This window comes from Trichechus manatus, unplaced genomic scaffold (genome assembly GCF_000243295.1).
Source record: "Trichechus manatus latirostris isolate Lorelei unplaced genomic scaffold, TriManLat1.0 scaffold00135, whole genome shotgun sequence".
Taxonomy (NCBI): Eukaryota; Metazoa; Chordata; class Mammalia; order Sirenia; family Trichechidae; genus Trichechus; species Trichechus manatus.
The window spans coordinates 6025013-6044616 of record NW_004444071.1 but is presented as its reverse complement, the minus strand read 5'-3'; the positions used below and the strand labels follow the sequence as shown (position 1 = coordinate 6044616).

General features: G+C 40.0%; 1 protein-coding gene across 1 annotated transcript in view; it reads left to right on the top strand.

Moving 5' to 3' along the window:
- Nucleotides 1-19604, top strand: part of PRLR (prolactin receptor) — a 158712-nt gene that overhangs the window by 120045 nt on the left and 19063 nt on the right. Inside the window, exon 3 of the mRNA XM_004385244.2 lies at nt 8279-8391. Coding sequence (XP_004385301.1) covers nt 8322-8391 — 70 coding nt within the window. The 5' untranslated portion in view covers nt 8279-8321. The remainder of the gene's footprint in view (nt 1-8278; nt 8392-19604) is intronic.

Here is a 19604-nt window from a genome sequence, read left to right as displayed (position 1 = left end):
GTTGTGGGGTTGTTAACCAATGTCATAAAACAATATGTGTACTACTGTTTCATGAGAAACTATTTGTTCTGTAAGCCTTCACCTGAAGTACAATTAAAAAAAAGAAAGAAAGAAAGAAATCTGACCAGGGAAGTAAAAGACCTATACAAAGAAAACTATAAAACAGTACTGCAAGAAACCAGGAGACCTACATTAGTGGAAAAAAATACCATGCTCATGGATAGGTAGATTCAACATTATGAAAATGTCAGTTCTACCCAAAGCAATCTACAGATACAATGCAATCCTGATCCAAATTCCAATGGCATTCTTTAATGAGATAGAGAAAAGAATCATTACCTTTATATGGAAAGGGAACAGGCCATAGATAAGCAAAGCATTACTGAAGAACAAAGTAGGAGGCCTCACATTGCGTGATATTAGAACCTCTTATACAGCGACAGTAGTCAAAAGAGCCTGGTACTGGTAGAACAACAGACATATAACAGAATTGAGAACCAGACATAAATCCATCCATGAGCAGCTGATATTTGACAAAGGGCCAATGTTTGTTAAATGCAGAAAGGACAATCTCTTTAACAAACAGTGCTGGCATAACTGGATGTCCATCTGTAACAAAATGAGATAAGATTCATATCTCATACTATACACAAAAGCTAACTCAAAACGGATCTAAGACCTAAATACAAAATTTAAAACAATAAAGATCATGGAAGAAAAAATAGGGACAACACTAGGGGCCCTACTATATGGCATAAATAGAATATAAACCATAACTAACAATGCCCAAACACCAGAAGAGAAACTAGATAACTGGGAGCGCCTAAAAGTTAAACACTTATGCTCATCAAAAGACTTCACCAAAAGAGTAAAAGAGAGTGTACAGACTGAGGAAAAAAAAATTTTTGCTACGACATATCTGACAAGGGTCTAATCTCTAAAATCTACAAGATACCGCAACACTTCAACAACAAAAAAAACAAATAATCCAGTTAAAAGTGGGCAAAGCACATGAACAGACACTTCACCAAAGAAGACATTCAGGCAGCTAACATACACAGGAGGAAATGCTTGCAATCATTAGCCCATTAGAGAAATGCAAATCAAAACTACATTGAGATACCATCTCACCCTGACAATACTGACATTAATCCAAAAAACACAAAATAACAAATGTTGGAGAAGTTATGGGGAGATCTGAACTCTTATGCACTGCTGGTGGGAATATAAAATGGTACAACCACTTTGGAAAATGATATGGCACTTCCTTAAAAAGCTAGAAAAGGAAATACCATATGATTCAACAATCCCCCTCCTAGGAATATACCCTAGAGAAATAAGAGCCATCACATAAACAGACGTATGCACGTTCATGTTCATTACAGCACTACTCACAATAGCAAAAAGATGGAAACAACCTAAGTGCCCATCAACAGACGAATGAATAAACAAATTATGGTACATACACACAATGGAATACTGTGCAACAATAAAGAACAATGATGAATTCATGAAACATTTCACAACGTGGATGAATCTGGAGGACGTTATGCTAAGTGAAATAAGTCAGTCACAAAAGGACAAATATTATAAGGGACTGCTATTATAAGAACTCAAGAAAAGGTTTACACACAGAGAAAACGTATTCTTTGATGGTTACGAGGCTGGGGAGTGAGGGGGAAGAGAAATCACTAACTAGATAGTAGACAGATGTCAACTTCGGTGAAGCGAAGGACAACACACAGTATAGGGGAAGTCAGTACAACTGGACCAAAGTAAAAACATAGAAGTTTCCTAGACACATCCAAACACTTTGAGTGACCGAGTACCTGGGGCTGGGGGCTGGGGACCATAGTCTCGGGGCTCATCTAGGTCAATTGGCATAACATATTTCACAAAGAAAATGTTCTACATCCCACTTTGGTAAGTAGTGTCTGGGGTCTTAAAAGCTTGCGAGGGGCAATCTAAGATTCATCTCTTGGTCCCATCCCATCCGGAGCAAAGGAGAATGAAGAAAACCAAAGACGCAAGGAAAATGTTAGCCCAGAAGACTAAAGCACCACATGAACCAGAGACTCCACCAGCCTGAGACCAGAAGAACTAGATGGTGCCTGGCTACCACCAACAAACACTCTGACAGGGATCACAGCAGAGAATCCTAGACACAGCAGGAGAAAAATGTAGAACGGAATTCAAATTGACGAAAAAAGACCAGACTTAATGGTCTGAGAGAGACTGGAGGAGCTCCTGAAACTATGGCCACCTGGACACTCTGCTAATCCAGAACTGAAACCATTCCTGAAGCCCACTTTTCAGACGAAGATTAGACAGGCTTATAAAACAAAAAATAACACACATGAGGAATGTGCTTCTTAGTCCAATCAAATATATGAGACCAAATGAGTAACTCCTGTCCAAAGCAAGACAAGAAAGCAGGAAGGGACAGCAACTGGACAGATGGACACAGGGAACCCAAGGTGGAAAGGGAGAGCATGCTGTCATATTGTGGGGATTGCAACCAATGTCACAAAACAATATGTGTATAAATTTTTGAATGAGAAATTAACCTGAGCTGTAAACTTTCACCTAAAGCACAATAATTTTTTTTTAAAAAAAAAAAGGTAGTTGTCATATCTTCGAAATATCTTTGAACTCTCCTGTCGAATGGAGAAAACTACGCTGGCTCCAAATCGAGTGTTTGGAAATATTAGCATAGGACTAGTTATCCCATATGCAGAATTTCATCCCATATCTTAGAGTCTTGCTTTTTGTTTGTTTGTTTTTGTTTTTTTGTTCCTTTAAGACTTCATTGATTGACTTATTCATTCAGAGTCATTGGCTTTGGGCAGAGTTAGTGTAGTAATCTTAATCTGGAGCCTGGTGTGCAATAGCTAATCCCTCCTGCTGCTGTCCCCACCCTGAGCAGACTATGTCCTCTGTTTTCGAAACTTAATGTTGGCATTTTGTATTAGAAAGAAAACCCAGACTCCTGGTAGACAAAGTGCACATTTGGGATTCGTTCCCTGTTATTTTAGTTTCAGAACATCTAACTCAGGTGGAGCGTGGCAAGTAAGGAGACCCAGTGGACAGAGGACCCCAATCTGGCAGACTCCAAAGAAGGCACCCAGTATGTAGCCTAACTCCTAAAACAATGGATGGTTGCACTTAAAATTTGTTTACTAGAAAAGAGACTTTTTGCATTTTTGAGGTACAAGAAAGGCATTTGAAATTTAATTTGGGTTAATAGTCAGGAGGTATAGCAGGCAGTCTACTAACCATTTATGGTGAAGAATTGAAGTTGGCAAGGAGCCTAAAGTTGATATGCGGGGTACAGGGCTCCCCTGCCATCCGAGTCTTGATCGTAGCCTTTCAGTCTTAGCAAAATCCAAAGTCTGGCAAAAACTGGAAACAACTCAAATGTTCATCAACAGTTGAATGAATAAATGATTCATATGATGTATGAATAGAGATGAACAAGATTAAATGAAAATTAGTAAAACTACACGTAACAACAAGGGTGAATGGCACAACGTGGAATGAAAGAAGCCAGACACACCCACTCATAAAGTGCATACTACATGATTCCATTTACATAAAGTTCAAAAGTAGGCAAAACTAATCTGTCATGTTAGAAGTCAGGAGAGTGTTTCCTTTAGGGAAGCAGTGGGTAGAGATTGAGAGGTGGCATAAGGGGGATTTCTGGGGTGTTGTTCTTTCTCAAACTGAGTGGTAACACAGGTGTATTGACTTTGCAATAATTCATTGGGCTGTATACTTGTGATTTGTGCATATGTGTGACAGTCTTTTAAAAAATCCAAATCTTGGATTGGACCCTGCTTGTCCATCAAGGAATTGGAATTATAAGAGCTAGGTAGGGCTTCAGAGAAAGTTAGGTCCATTTCTAGAGTCAGGAAAATTGAGGGGAAAATCTGAGCAGAGCATTGAAAGGACAGTGGCAGATAAGGCAGGACAGGGCAGAACTGCACTCATCCCAGGGCTCACCTTACACCAGGTCTTGGGAGCATGTCCCACAAAATGATAGAGCTGAGATTGCTGGCATTCACGTTTGGCTCAGGGCTGGGGGTGTCGAATGTGCAGATGAACTCCAATGGTGGCTATCACAGAGGACGAGGGGTTGAGGAGAGCAGAAATAGGCAGCAGAGTGAGGTGGGTTGGAAACTCAAATCTTTATTTTTAACTTTCAGAAGGCCATGCTGCCTCCTCTCTGGTGGCACACCGCCCTAGTGTGCATAGTAGGATCAGTTCAGGCCATGTGACTGTGGCCCTGATTTTCCATCTGGAGAGAGTGGCTCTGTTTCTCAAAAGTGCAAGCTGCCAGGGTACAGGTTGCTGGACTTGTGTCTCAACTGTTGGCCTCTATGGAAGAGACTCAAAGCAACAAAGTGATGAATGAAGGCTTCTAGAAAGAGAGGATCTGAACAGGATCAGAGCTGATGCAGGGCAAACTGAGGAAGAAGGAGTTTCATTAAAGTCATACCACAATGGGACATAGCACGGTGAGAAGGAATATTTGAAAAAGATAATGGGGAAGGGCATAAAGATGGGAGAGTCTTAGCATTCAGAAGCAAGGAAGTCAAGGCAGATAGACATGGGCCAGGTGTGGGGGCTGCTGACTTGCTACAAACCTGCTATTCAGTTCCAAGTCTTGCATTTTTAAACCACAAACATACCCAGGTTGCTAGTGAGGCGTGAAGCTTCATATAGTTGTCCTTGGGCTGAGTGTGGGAGTTTGATGTTTTGCTAATTGGACTCCAAATGTTTGGAGCCATTTGTTACTTGTAACTATTATTAAAAGTAGGCCGTTAACCCTCTTTGAGTGTCCCAATCCCAACTGGGATGAATAAGAAGGGTCATGCTTGCTGTAGATCAAGATGAGTGGTGGACTCAGGGAGACAAAAAACCATATTTACCCGTAGCCTCGTGTCTGCCAGCTATGAAAAATGGTCAATGGACAAGCGGGACATGTTCCCAGTGCTGGGAGGCCCCACAATGGGTGATCAGAATTAGCATCCAGCATTAGCACCCTTATGGGTGAGCAGCTGCGGTTATATTTCTTTATAACTGTTTACTTACCCCACTGTGTTTGCCCTGCTGTAAGTAAAATACATGATGAGTTGGGAAATCATTACTGAAACACCATAACTACACTATTGTGGGTACATCTAATTCCCTGGCGCAGGGGTTTTAAGGCATTAGAAAGTGAACCCAGAATACATCTCAGGAAACCCCAGATAAAAGTTGTTTCTTTTTAGTCTGTAAAATGCTTCCTGAAAACATTGTTATAGGAAGGTATTTTTTAGGAGAGTGTCTTTGAGCCTGAACCAGCCCATAGGAAGTAGAAGTAGATTGGACAGTATCTGCTCCGGCCAGGCCTCTGCTCTGCTCCCCACCCCAGCATTTCTTCTGCAAAACACTCGCAGTCTGATTTGGAAGAGCTGTCTGGATAGCGTTTGACCTTGCCTGCAAGGGGTGATTGTTGATCTCAAGCATTTTGATTCAGGGAAGTGTCAACAAAGGGATGTTATACAAATCCTTCAACTGATGGCCAGACTCTCATCCCCAAGTCAGGCTGAGGTCACCAGGTCACCAGGGGAAAGGACTCATTTTCTTCAGGGACTATGTACCTAGAGTCCCTGGATGGTGCAAAAAGTGTGCTCAGGTACTAACTGAAAGGTTGGAGGTTTGAGTCCACCCAGAGGTGCCTAGGTAAAAAGACTTGGTGATCTACTTCCAAAAATATCAGCCGTTGAAAACCATATGGGGCACAGTTCTACTCTGACACACATGGGGTCGTCACCATCAGTCAGAATTGACTCGACAGCAACTGTTGTTTTGGTTTGGTTTTCATATGTGCCTAGTGAAGCTGGATTAGTAAGGTCAAGAGTGTTTGAGATCCCCTGGGCTAAGGAAAAGGTCCCTGGGTGGCACAAACAGTTTGTCTCAACTACTAACCTAAAGGTTGGTATTCAAACCCAGTTCTACTCTGTAACACACTGGATCGCTATGAGTCAGAAAGTACTCGACAACAACGGGTTTGGTTTGGTTTGGGACCGAGGAGAGCCAGTAGCTGAGATTTCCTCTCTGCAGCCCTGGTTTGCCTGCTCCTACCAGGGACTCCACACATGTATGAGGCTTGGAGTGTTGCTCATGTTGGGGCTTACGTTTCCACTGTCTCCCGTGTAGAAGGGGGAATAATTGCACCATCCATCTCAGACTTCCCATAATTCAGGATGATTTGCCAGATGCTCTAAGTGCCAGATTTCACTCTCCCAGTGGCATGTGACTAACAATTTACTCAACCTCTCTGTACTTGAGTTTCCTCACCTGTGAAAAGGAATGGTAATAACCTGTACCTACTCATGGGGCTGTTGTGAAGGCTAAATGAAATTTAAATGATTAAGATACTTAGCACTGCCTGTAATAGGTGTCCCATAAGTGGTAGGCCTTATTTTAAACCCGTTGTTGTTCTTGTGTGCCGTCTAATCAATTCCAATTCATAGCAACCCTATACAATAGAGTAGAACTGCTCCCATAGGCTTTCCTAGGCTGTTATCTTTTAGAAGCACTGGTGGTACAGTGGTTAAGAGCTTGGCTGCTAACCAAAAGGTTGGCAGTTCAAATCCACCAACTGCTCCTTGGAAACCCTACGGGGCAGTACTACTCTGTCCCATAGGGTCGCTATGAGTTGGAATCAACTCGACAGCAGTAGGTTTAATCTTTACTGGAGCAGATCGCCAGGTCTTTTCTCCCACAGAGCAGTTCACTAGAGTTCACTGTGTGGTATACATAAGACTCACCTGGGGATCTTGTTCAAATGTGGATTCTGATTCAGTATATCTGGCATGGAAATGCAAATTCTCAGCAGGGAGTCAAACCAGAATGAACCAGTCAAAGCCCTGGTTAAACCTATTACGAGCCTTTAATAACAGTCTCAATTAGCTGAGCCTAAGGGGTTTGAGGAAAAGGTAGTATAGAATGCACAGCCTCAGAGGCATTTGGAAGGAATCTTGGAAGAGCAAGTACAAGGCCCCCAAAGAACAACGCACAGGCTACCTCACAGTTCATCTGGGATCAGTTACTGGAGCAGGTGCATTAATATGTGTCTCAAAACTCTGTTGTCACTAAGATTCTATTTCTTAGTATGTCTCTAATGGAGTAGTAACAGGTGGAAAAAGCCCTCCAGAAGTTGTCCATTAGGTGGTGTCCAGCTGGCAGATGAGAGCCAACTTCTGGTCAGCAGGAATGGACAAAGGTTGGTCTTTTAGGGGCTCAACAAACAACACTCACCCTTTTCAAATATCCCAAGATGGGCAGCTTTGCTCCTGGATTTTCTTCCTGTGATTTAAAAAACCATGAAATTTAAAGGGAAATTTAAGTCATGTGTTTCTGAGAATTTATACTTAGTTCATGAAATCTATTGTTTTGTGAGAGTTTTTTGAAGTCCAACAAGACTAATGAGCCTTTTTCAACTGTCTTTGAAAATCCTTTTTTCTATGAAGGGCATTTACAGGCTTTGAAACTTGTTCCAAGAGTAAAAATTATAATATTAATAATAAATTGCTCCAGACATTCAACCCCTGCAGGTTTAAAATTTACTTAACACTCTGAACCCAAGGGATTTAAATTATTACTGGGGTTTATCATCTCTTATTTATGGGCTTTTTCAAAGAGAAAAAGAAATCACGTGGAGGTTCACTAGAGTTCACTGTGTGGTCTTTCATAGCCTAGAAGGGTTCCAGGACCTTCGCACCCTAAACCTTTAGAGGATGCCCTCCTAACTTGGTGGCATCAGTTGGGCCAGACTGGAATTTTATTGAGGATACTGACTTTTCAGCCCAGCTAATTTTTGGCTGGTGGATCAGAGCCAGAGCCCTCCTGGAATGGTTATCTTGTGAGGTATGTGGACACAACCTATGTCACATAGAATGGGTTATATATTGCTGGGGAATGGCAGGGTAGAAAGAGAACAATTTTTCTTTGGGATGTGTGCAAAGGAGCTGACTGCAGAGTGGCTCCCTTGAACTCTCTCTGTTGTCATCTGATGACCTCTGCTGGTGGAATTTTTCCCAGCATGTGTGAACTGGTGCTTCTGAGCCAAGCCATCCAACCATGTTCCATTTTCCTACATTCCTTTCCCCCTGTTTTGTCATTCACGTTAGGCAAGGAGAGGAATCCGTTGCAAACGTCCAGATTAAAGTGGAACGTATGCCTGAGCAGACTGTCAGTCACACAAGCTGCCTGGTGTCTTCTCTTCCAGTGAGCCTCTGAGACATTTCCGGTAGAAAGAGAAGGGCGCCAACATGAAGGAAAATGTGGCATCCACAGTTGTTCTCATTCTACTACTTTTTCTCAACATCAATCTTCTAAATGGTAAGTAAGAGACTGTTCTGCCCTCTTTAATCGTCTGGGTGTTTATTGAGATGGGGGCAGGTCCATCACAGTCCTCTGGCCATGCAGTTTTGAAAAATGGAAATGTTTATGTCCTTTGCTGTTATTAAGTTATTTGCAATGTTTTGAGCACTTGCAAAAGCTTGTTACTATGCTCTGCATTCCATCCTCGTTCAGGCAGCAGAGTAAAACAACTCCGAGAATGATGAGACCTAGTCCCGGCTCAGTCAGTTATTAGCTATGTGGCCTTGAGCCAATTGCCTAATCTCTCTGGGTTTCCACATTTGTAAAGTGAAGACAGTGATGTTTCCTCCACCCCAAATGAAATAATGTATATGAAAAATCTTTGAAAAACTGTGAAGAGACATCAGGGATTGTTGTTACATGGTGGAAAACAGATAGTGCCAACTCTGTATTATCTGTGCTAATCGTGGAAATGAAGCCCACAGTTACTGCTGTGTGTGCTTGTGTATGTACAATTCTGTGTGTGTGTGCCTCTGCTTATTTTGGTGTGTGTACCTGTGTGTATTAAATTCTGTTAGTATTAACTTCTGTATGTACCTGAGTGCAAATGCTTCAGTTATGTATCTGTACATGTATACTTCTATGTGTGCATACTTCTGAATGTACATGTGTGTGTCTGTTAACTTCTCTATGTGTGTGCTTGAGTGCAAATGCCTCTTTATATGTGCCTGTGTGTGTGCCAGTGTGTACTTCTATATGTATTCACCTGTGTGTATTTGTGTGTGTGTGTGTGTGTGTGTGTGTGTGTACTTCTGGCATGGACTCTGTGTCAGTATGTGTCTGTGTACCTGTCCATATGGTACCTGTGTGGTTCCCGTGCATTTTATGGGGACCGTGAGATATTCCATTAACTTGAACTGTCTCCTCTAAACTGGGTGAAAGGAATATTTGACTAAGTGATTTCACAGCCTTACCCTCCTCTCTTGAGTTTTCTGAAGGTACTATTAATAACCAGTGGCATGTGAAAGAGATAAGCTTTCAGAGAGAGAGAAAAGGGAAGGTCAGTAAAATCCATAAGGGAAACTCTAAGTACTCAGATAATCAAGAATTGCCCTAATAGGCTTCTGAGTAGGCTCATTATTGAATTACAGTTGTTTATTATTGTTGTTGTTTTAATAAATGTTTCTTTATACCTCATACACTCTTCCTCACCTGCCCCTAAAAAAAAATAAATAAAACTAGATTTTGGCATGATTCTCAACACTTTATCCTGTGGAATTATCCTGAGTTTTCCCTAGAGAATGAGCAATGTTGTAAATGTTGGCAGAGCTGGCAGCTGGCTGTCCTGGAGGGTTTTCAGCCAGCCTGTGAGCCAGAGCCTAGATCAGCAATAACTCACACCATCAACCTGGTCTCCCCAGTCCCAGCCCGTGGATGCTTCATGGCATTCCAGTTCTTCTTTCTAGCTAGTTTTGCCTAGTGCCCCTCTCCCAACCCCTTATCCCCTCACTGAGGTCTCATCCAAAATTGTTCTTTCTGACCTAGTGCTCAGCAAGAAGTTCTGCCTAGAAGGCACCATAGAGAGTGGATGGCAAGTGTGGGAGAAAACAGAGCTCCTTGGGTAGCTGAGACCAACATCCAAAAGTTCTCCTGTGTCTCTGGCACACGGCCTCACCAGATCTGTGCTGCCCCCATAGGCCGACTCCCTCAGCACCACATTTTTTTTATTTTTCTTTGTATTTCTCCTTCTCGCTTTTGCTTCTCCCTCCTATCTAGGCCCTGCACTGCCTCTGCCCCTTCTCAACAGGCTCTGCTGCACTACTGGGCAAGAGAGACATCAACTCGCCACCACCCCAATTCTGCCCCACTCTCAATGGTCAGCTTCCCCAGCACCATATTTATTTGTTGCTGTTGTTGTTTTTGTTTTGTTTTTTTAGTTTGGTTTGTTTCGATTTTTGATGTTTTGTTTTTCTTTTCTTCTCTCTCTTTCCTTTCTCCAGCTCACGTAGCCCTGTGCACTGCCCATGCCCCTTCTTGACAGGCCAAGCTGCACTGCTCAGCTAGAAAGCCACTAGCACACAGCCTTGCAGGGTCTTCCCTGCCCCTACCCACCGAATCCTACTGCGCCATCATTTTATTCACTTTTTATTTTTATTTTTTCTTTTTCCTTTTCTTTCTTTCTTTTTTTTTTTTTTTTTTGCTTTGGTGGCTCTATCTTCTTTCTCTCACCCACTTAGTTCCACACATCACATCCTCTCCCTTCCCTACCACCTATCTGCACCATGCACCAAGTGCCACACCCCCAAGTGGCACAGGTGCAGACCACTGGACCCTGCCCAGTCAGCCACAGTATATGCCGCAAAAGACCCACCCTCTCCGCTAAACCTGTCCTGCTGCACCATAGCTGAGCAACCAGCCCTGCACCCCTGGACAAGGTGGTGAGAAGTTTCATGCCCACAGATGAGCAAGCAACGAACTACACCCAGCCCACATGCCCAGACATAACCAAATGAAACCAAAAAGCAGGACAAAACGAACAAATCTACGACAATAAACAAAGAAAATAATTCCTGAATGCTCCAAAGACAGCAGACAGTATCAAAAACATATTTTAAAAAAGGACATGATGGCCCCAGAAAGCATCCAAAATAAAACACCAGGTGACCTTCTGGTAGAAGAAAAGGCACTGGAACTACCTGATAGGGAATTCAAAACTCTAATATTCAGGACTCTCCAAGAGATGAAGGAAAATACAGACAAAATTAAGAAAAAAAATAGACAGAATCATGGAAAATACAAACAAAACAATGGAAGAATTCAGGAAAACAATACAGGAACAAAATGTCAAAAGAAACAGACAACTAGAAATCATACCAAAACAGCAATTAGAAATCCAAAAGATAAACAACAAGATTGCAGAAATGGAGAGTGCAATAGAAGGTTTTAGGAGTAAATGTGAAACAATAGAAGACAAGATCAGTGAAATTGAAGACAAATCCTTGCATACAACTTTGTTTGAGGAAAAATCAGAGAAAAGAACAAAGAAAAATGAAGAAACACTGAGAATGATGTGGGATACAATCAAAAGCAAAAATTTGTGTGTGATTGGAGTTTCAGAGCAGGGTGAGAAAACGGAAAACACACAGAGGATCATTGAAGATTTGCTGATGAAAACTTCCCTACTATCATGAAAGATGAAAAGCTGACCATCCAAGAAGCTTAACGAACCCCATATAGGATACAGCCCAAAAGAAAATCACCAAGACATATTATAATCACACTCACTAAAGCCAAAGACAGAGAAAGAATCAAGAGAGCAGCTCAAGAAAAACAAAAAGTCACATACAGAGGGGAAACAATAAGACTAAGCTCTGATTACTTGGTAGAAACCATGCAGGCAAGAAGGCAATGGGATGACATATATAAAACCTTGAAATAAGAAAATTGCCAATCAAGAATAATATATCCTGCAAAATTCTTGCTCAAGTATGATGAAGAAATTAGGACAGTTCCAGATTAACAGAAATTAAGGGAATATGTAAAAACCAAACCAAACTTACAGGAATTATTAAAGGGAGTCCTTCAGTTAGAGAACAAGCAACGTCAGACAACCACCTGAATCTAGGGTACAAGAGAGCATCAACCAGATACCAACCTAAGTAATAAACTCTCAAGGATAAAACAAAACTAAAAGATTCACAACAGGGAACCAGGGAGGTCAGTGTGTAAATGACAACAATGTCAGAACAATAAAAGAGGGAATAAATGGTATAGGTATAGAACTTTCAAATAGAGAGGAAGTCAAGGTGATATCAAGTAATAAAAGGCTGGTTTAAACTTAGAAATACAGGGGTAAATTTCAAGGTAACCACGAAGAAAGTTAACAAACCTACTCCTCAAAAGAAAGAAGAAACACATAAAGTCTCAGTAAACACAAAATCTACAAAAACAAAAGAAACAAAAAAAAAATCCACAAACAAAAGGAATTCAGCACGGAGAGTAACAGGAACAAAGAAAATATCAGCACCACAAAAAAAAAAAGCACTACAAAATGACAGCAATAAACTCACACCTATCAATAATCACAATGAATATAAATGGCTTAAATGCACCCATAAAGAGACAGAGAGTGACAGAATGGATAAAAAGCAGGACCACCAATATGCTGTCTACAAGAAACACACCTTAGAAATAAAGACATAAATATATTAAAAATCAAAGGATGGAAAAAATATATCAAGCAAACAGCAACCCAAAAAGAGCAGGAGTGGCAATGCTAATCTCAGATAAAATAAATTCTAAAACAAAATCTGCCATAAAAGACAAGGAAGGTCATTATATAATGAATAAAGGGACAATCTGCCATGAGGACATAACCATAATAAATATCTATGCACCCAATGACAGGGCTCCAAATATGTAAAACAAACTCTAACAGCACTGGAGAGAGAAATTGTCAGTTCCACAATAATAGTAGAAGACTTCAACACACCACTCTTGGTAAAGGACAGAACATCAAGAAAGATATAGAACATCTAAAGGCCATAATCAACCAACTTAACCTCATAGACATATATAGAACACTCCACTCAACAGCAACAAAGTACACATTCTTTTCCAACGCACATGGAACGTTCTCCAGAATAGACCACAACTTAGGCCACAAAGCAACCCTCAACAAAATGCAAAACATTGAGATAATACAAAGTATCTTCTCCAATTACAATGCCATCAAACTAGAAATTAATAACAGGAAGAACAAGGAAAAGAAATCAAATACATGGAAACTGAATAAAACCCTGCTTAAAAACCACTGGGTAATAGAAGAAATCAAAGATGGAATCAAAAAATTCCTAGAATCAAATGACAATGAAAATATATCATACCAAAACTTTTGGGACACAGCAAAAGCACTGCTCAGAGGTCAATTAATAGCAGCAGATGCACACATCAAAAAAGAAGTAAGGGACAAAATATTAGCTACACAACTCGAACAAATAGAAAGAGAACAGCAAAAGAAGACCACAGCCACCTGAAGAAAGGAAATAATAAAGATCAGAGCAGAAATAAATGAAATAGAAAACAGAAAAACAATAGAAGAATCAACAAAACCAAAAGTTGGTTCTTTGAAAGGATCAACCAAATTGACAAACCATTGGCCAAACTGACAAAGGAAAAACAGGAGAGGACACAAATAATCTAAATAAGAAATGAAATGGGGAACATTACAACAGACCCAACTGAAATAAAAAGGATCATAACAGAGTACTATGAAAAACTATACTCCAACAAATTTGAAAACCTAGAGGAAATGGACAAATTTCTAGAAATACAATACCCACCTAAACTAACACAAACTGAAGTCAAAAATCTGAACAGACCCATAACAAGAGAAGAGATTGAAACAGTAATTTAAAAAACTCCCAACAACAACAACAAAAAAAAAATCCCTGGACCAGATGGCTTCACTGGAGAATTCTACCAAACATTCAGAGAAGAGCTTGCACCAGTACTACTCAAACTATTTCCAAATGTAGAAAAGGAAGGGATACTTCCAAATTCATTCTATGAAGCCAGCATAACCCTGATACCAAAACCAGGCAAAGACACCACAAAAAAGAAAATTACAGACCAATATCTCTCATGAAAATAGATGCAAAAATTCTCAACAAATTCTAGCCAATAGAATTCACCATCATATCAAAAAAAATAATAAACGACAACCAAGTGTGATTTACACGAGGTATACAAGGATGATTCAACATTAGAAAATCAATCAACATAATACAACACATAAATAAAATAAAAGAATATAATTATATGATCATCTCAATCAACACAGAAAAGGCATTCGACAAAGTCCAACACCCATTCCTTCTATACCCATTCTTAATAGGTATAGAAGAGAAATTCTTCAACTTAATGAGCATTTATACAAAACCAACAGCCAACATAATTCTTAATGGAGAGGGGCTGAAAACATTCTCCTTGAGAACAGGAACAAGACAAGGTTGCCTTTTATCACCACTCCTATTTAACATTTTAAAAAAATGACATTCCTAAGTTTAAACCAGTCTTTTATTTGTTGATATCACCTTGACTTACTCTTCATTGGAAAATTCTACAACTACACCATTTATTCCCTCTTTATTGTTCTGTCATTTTGTTATACTATGGGTGCTTGCATGTTGCTGTGATGCTGGAAGCTATGCCACTAGTATTCAAATACCAGTAGACTCACCCATGGTGAACAGGTTTCAGCTGAGCTTCCAGAATAAGACATACTGGGAAGAAGGACCTGGTGGTCTACTTCTGAAAAGAATTAGCCAGGGAAAACCTTATGAATAGCAGTGGAACATTGTCTCATATACTGCCAGTAGATGAGCCCCTCAGGTTGGAAGGCACTCAAAAGACGACTGGGGAGGAGCTGTCTCATCAAAGGAGTGTTGACCTTAATGACGTGGATGGAGTTAAGCTTTTGAGACCTTCATTTGCTGATGTGGCACAAGTCAAAATGAGAAGAAACAGCTGCAAACATTCATTAATAATCGGAACGTGGAATGTACAAAGTATGACTCTAGAAAAATTGGAAATAGTGAAAAATAAAATGGAACACATACCTTTTTTTCACCAACATAAACAGTGACTATACACATGGACCTTGCCAGATGGAATACGGAGGAATCAAATCTACTACATCTGTGGAAAGAGACGACAGAAAAGCTCAACATCATCGGTCACAGCTAGGCCAGGGGCTGACTGTGGAACAGACTATCAATTGCTCATATGCAAGTTCAATTTGAAGCTAAAGAAAATTACAACAAGTCCACGACAGCCAAAGTACAACCTTGAGAATATCCCATCTGAATTTAGAGACCATCACAATAATAGATTTGACGTGGTGAACACTAATGACTAAAGACCAGACGAGCTGTGAAATGACATCAAGGACATCATATATGAAGAAAGCAAAAGGTATTTAAAAAGACAGGAAAGAAAGAAAAGACCAAAATGGAAGTCAGAAGAGACTCTGACACTTGCTCTTGAACATCGAGTAGCTAAAGCAAATGGAAGAAATGCAGAAGTAAAAGAGCTGAACAGAAGGTTTCAAACGGTGGCTGGAGAAGACAAAGTAAAGTATTATAATGACATGTGTAAAGACCTGGAGTTAGAAAACCAAAAGGGAAGAACATGCTTGGCATTTCTCAAGCTGAAAGAACTGAAGAAAAAAATCAAGCCTTGAATTGCAATACTGAAGAATTCTACAGAGAAAATATTAAACAACACAGGAACCACCAATAGAAGACGGAAGGAATACAGAGTCACTATATGAAAAAGAATTGATCAATGTTCAACCATTTCAGGAGGTAGCATATAATGAGGAACCTATGGTACTGAAGGAAGAGGTCCAAGCTGTACTGAAAGCATTGGTGAAAGACAAGACTCCAGGAACTGACAGAATACCAACTGAGATGCAGCGCTAGAAGTGCTCACTTGTCTATGCCAAGAAATTTGGAAGACAGCTACCTGGCCAATTGACTGGAAGAGATCCACATTTATGCCTATTCCCAAGAAAGGTGATCCAACAGAATGTGGAAATTATGAAACAATATCATTAATATCACACGCAAGTAAAATTTTGTTGAAGATCATTCAAAAGCAGCTGCAGCAGTACATCGACAGGGAGCTGCCAGAAATTCAAACTGGATTCAGAAGAGGATGTGGAACCAGGGATATCATTGCTGATGTCAGATAGATCCTGGCTGAAAACAGAGAATACCAGAAAGATGTTTACACGTGTTTTATTGACTATGTAAAGGCATTTGACTGTGTGGATCATAACAAATTATGGATAACATTGTGAAGAATGGAAATTCCAGAACACTTAATTGTACTCATGAGGAACCTGTACATAGATCAAGAGGCAGTCATTCCAACAGAACAAGAGTATACTGTGTAGTATAAAGCAAGGAAAAGTGTGCATCAGGGTTGTATCCTTTCACTATATTTTTTCAATCTGTATGCTGAGCAAACACTCTGAGAAGCTGGACTACATAAAGAAGAACAGGGCATCAGGATTAGAGGAAGACTCATTAACAACCTGCCTTGTTTAAAATGAAGAGGACTTGAAGCACTTACTGATGAAGATCAAAGACCACAGCCTTCAGTATGGATTACACCTCAACATAAAGAAAATAAAAATCCTCACAACTGGGCCAATAAGCAACACCATGATAAACGGAGAAAAGATTTAAGGTGTCAAGGATTTCATTTCACTTGGATCCACAATCAACACCCGTGGAAGCAGTGCTCAAGAAATCAAACAACGCATTGCATTGAGCAAATCTGTTGCAAAAGACCTCTTTAAAGTGTTAAAAAGCCAGGATGTCACCTTGAAGACTAAGGTGTGCCCGACTCAAGCCATAGTGTTTTCAATCACCTCATATGCATGCAAAATCTGGATAATGAATAAGGAAGACTTGATGGACATCAATAAAGAAGAATTGATGCTTTTGAATTATGGTGTTGGCAAAGAAAATTTAATATACCATGGACTGCCAAAAGAACAAACAAGTCTGTCTTGGATGAAGTATAGCCAGAGTGCTCCCTAGAAGCAAGGATGGTGGGACTACGTCTCACATACTTTGGGCATGTTATCAGGAGGGACAAGTCCCTGAAGAAGGACATCGCACTTGGTAAAGTAAAGTCAGTGAAAAAGAGGAAGACCCTCAACGAGATGGATTGACACAGTGGCTGCAACAATGGGCTCAAGCATAACAACGATTGTGAGGATGGTGCAGGACCAGGCAGTGTTTTGTTCTGTTGTACGTAGGGTCACTATGAGTTGGAACCTACTCAAAAGCACCTAACAACAACAGCAACATTTAATATTGTGCTGGAAGTTCTAGCTAGAGCAGTAGGGCAAAAAAAAAGAAATAAAGGGCATCCAAATTGGTAAGGAAGAAGTAAAACTATCCCTGTTTGCAGATGATATGATACTATACACAGAGAACCCAAAAGACTCCACAAGAAAACTACTGTAACTAATTGGAAAATTCATCAGAGTAGCAGAATACAAAATAACCATACGAAAATCAGTTACATTCCTATACACCAATAAAGAGAACTACAAAAGGAAAATCAGGAAAGCAATCCCATTTATAATAGCCCTTAAAAAAATGAAATACTTAGAAATAAATCTAACCAGGGATGTAAAAGACCTATACAAAAAAAAACTACAAAATACTACTGCAAAAAAACCAAAAGAGACCTACAGAAATGGAAAAAAAAACCATGCTCATGGATAGGTAAACTCAACATTGTGAAAATATCAATTCTACCTAAAGCAACCTACAAGTACAGTGCAATCCCGATCCAAATACTAACAGCATTCTTTAATGAGATAGAAAAACTAATCTTTAACTGTATATAGAAAGGGAAGAGGCCCCAGATAAGTAAAGCATTACTGAAGAAGAAGAAAGTAGGAGGACTCACACTACCTGACCTCAGAACCTACTATAGAGCTATAATGGTCAAACAGCCTGGTACTGGTACAATGACAGACACATTGACCAATGGAACAGAATTGAGAACCCAGATGTAAATCCAACCACCTATGGTCACCTGATCTTCAACAAAGGCCCAAAGTCCTTTAAGTGGGGAAAAGACAATCTTTTTAACAAATGGTGCTGACAAAACTGGATGTCTATCTGCAAAAAAACGAGACAGGACCCATACTTCATACCATACACAAAAACTAATTCAAAATGGATCAAAGACCTAAATATAAACCAAAAACTATAAAGATCACGGAAGAAAAAATAGGGCCAATGCTAGAGGCCCTAATACATGGCATAAACAGAATAGAAACTGTAACTAACAGTACACAAACACCAGAAGATAAGTTAGATAACCGGGATCTTCTAAAAATTAAACACTTATGCTCATCAAAAGACTTCACCAAAAGAGTAAAAAGAGAATCTACAGACTGGGAAAACTTTTTTGGCCATGACAAATTCAACAAAGGTCTAATCTCTAAAATCTATAGGAAAATCGAACACCTCTACAACAAAAAGACAAATAATTCAATTAAAAAAGGGGCAAAGGATATGAACTGACACCAAAGAAGACATTCAGGCGGCTAACAGATACATGAGGAAATGCTCACGATCACCAGCCATTAGAGAAATGCAAATCAAAACCCCAATAAGATACCGTCTCACCCCAACATTACTGGCATGAATCAAAAAAACAGAAAATAACAAATGTTGGAGATGCTGCAGGGAGATTGGAACTCTTATACACTGCTGGTTGGAATGCAAAATGGTACAACCATTTTGGAAAATGATAGGGTGCTTCCTTAAAAAGCTAGAAATAGACATACCATACTATCCAGCAATCCCACTCCTAGGACTATATTCCAGTGAAATAAGAGCCATCACACAAATAGACATATGCACACCCATGTTCATTGCAGCATTATTCACAATAGCAAAAAGATGGAAACAACCTAAGTGTCTATCAACAGATGAATGGATAAGCAAACTATGGTATATACACATTATGGAGTACTATGCAACCATAAAAATTGTTGATGAATCTTCAAAACATCTCACAACATGGATGAATCTGGAGGGTATTATGCTGAGTGAAATAAGTCAATCACAAAAGGACAAATATTGTGTGAGACTACTATTATAAAAACTTATAAAAAGGTTTACACATGAAAAGAAACAATCTTTGATGGTTATAACCGAAGGGAGATGGGGAGAGGGAAAAACACTAAATAGATAATAGATGAGTGGTAACTGGTGAAGGGTAAGATAGTACACAATACTCGGGAAGCCAGCACAATTTGACCAAGGCAATATCATGGAAGCTTCATAGACACATCCAGACTCCCTGAGGGGCCAAATTACTGAGTTGACAGCCTGGGACCATGGTCTTGAGGGACATCTAGCTCAATTGGCATAACATAGTTTATAAAGAAAATATTCTACATCCTACTTTGGTGAGTAGTTTCTGGGGTCTTAAAAGCTTGTGAGTGGCTATCTGAGATACTCCACTGATCCCACACCATCTGGAGCAAAGGGGAATGAAGAAAACCAAATACACAAAGGAAAGATTAGTCCAAAAGACTAATGGACCACAACTACCACAGCCTCCACCAGACTGAGTCCAGTACAACTAGATGGTGCCCAGCTACCTCTACCAACTGCTCTGACAGGGAT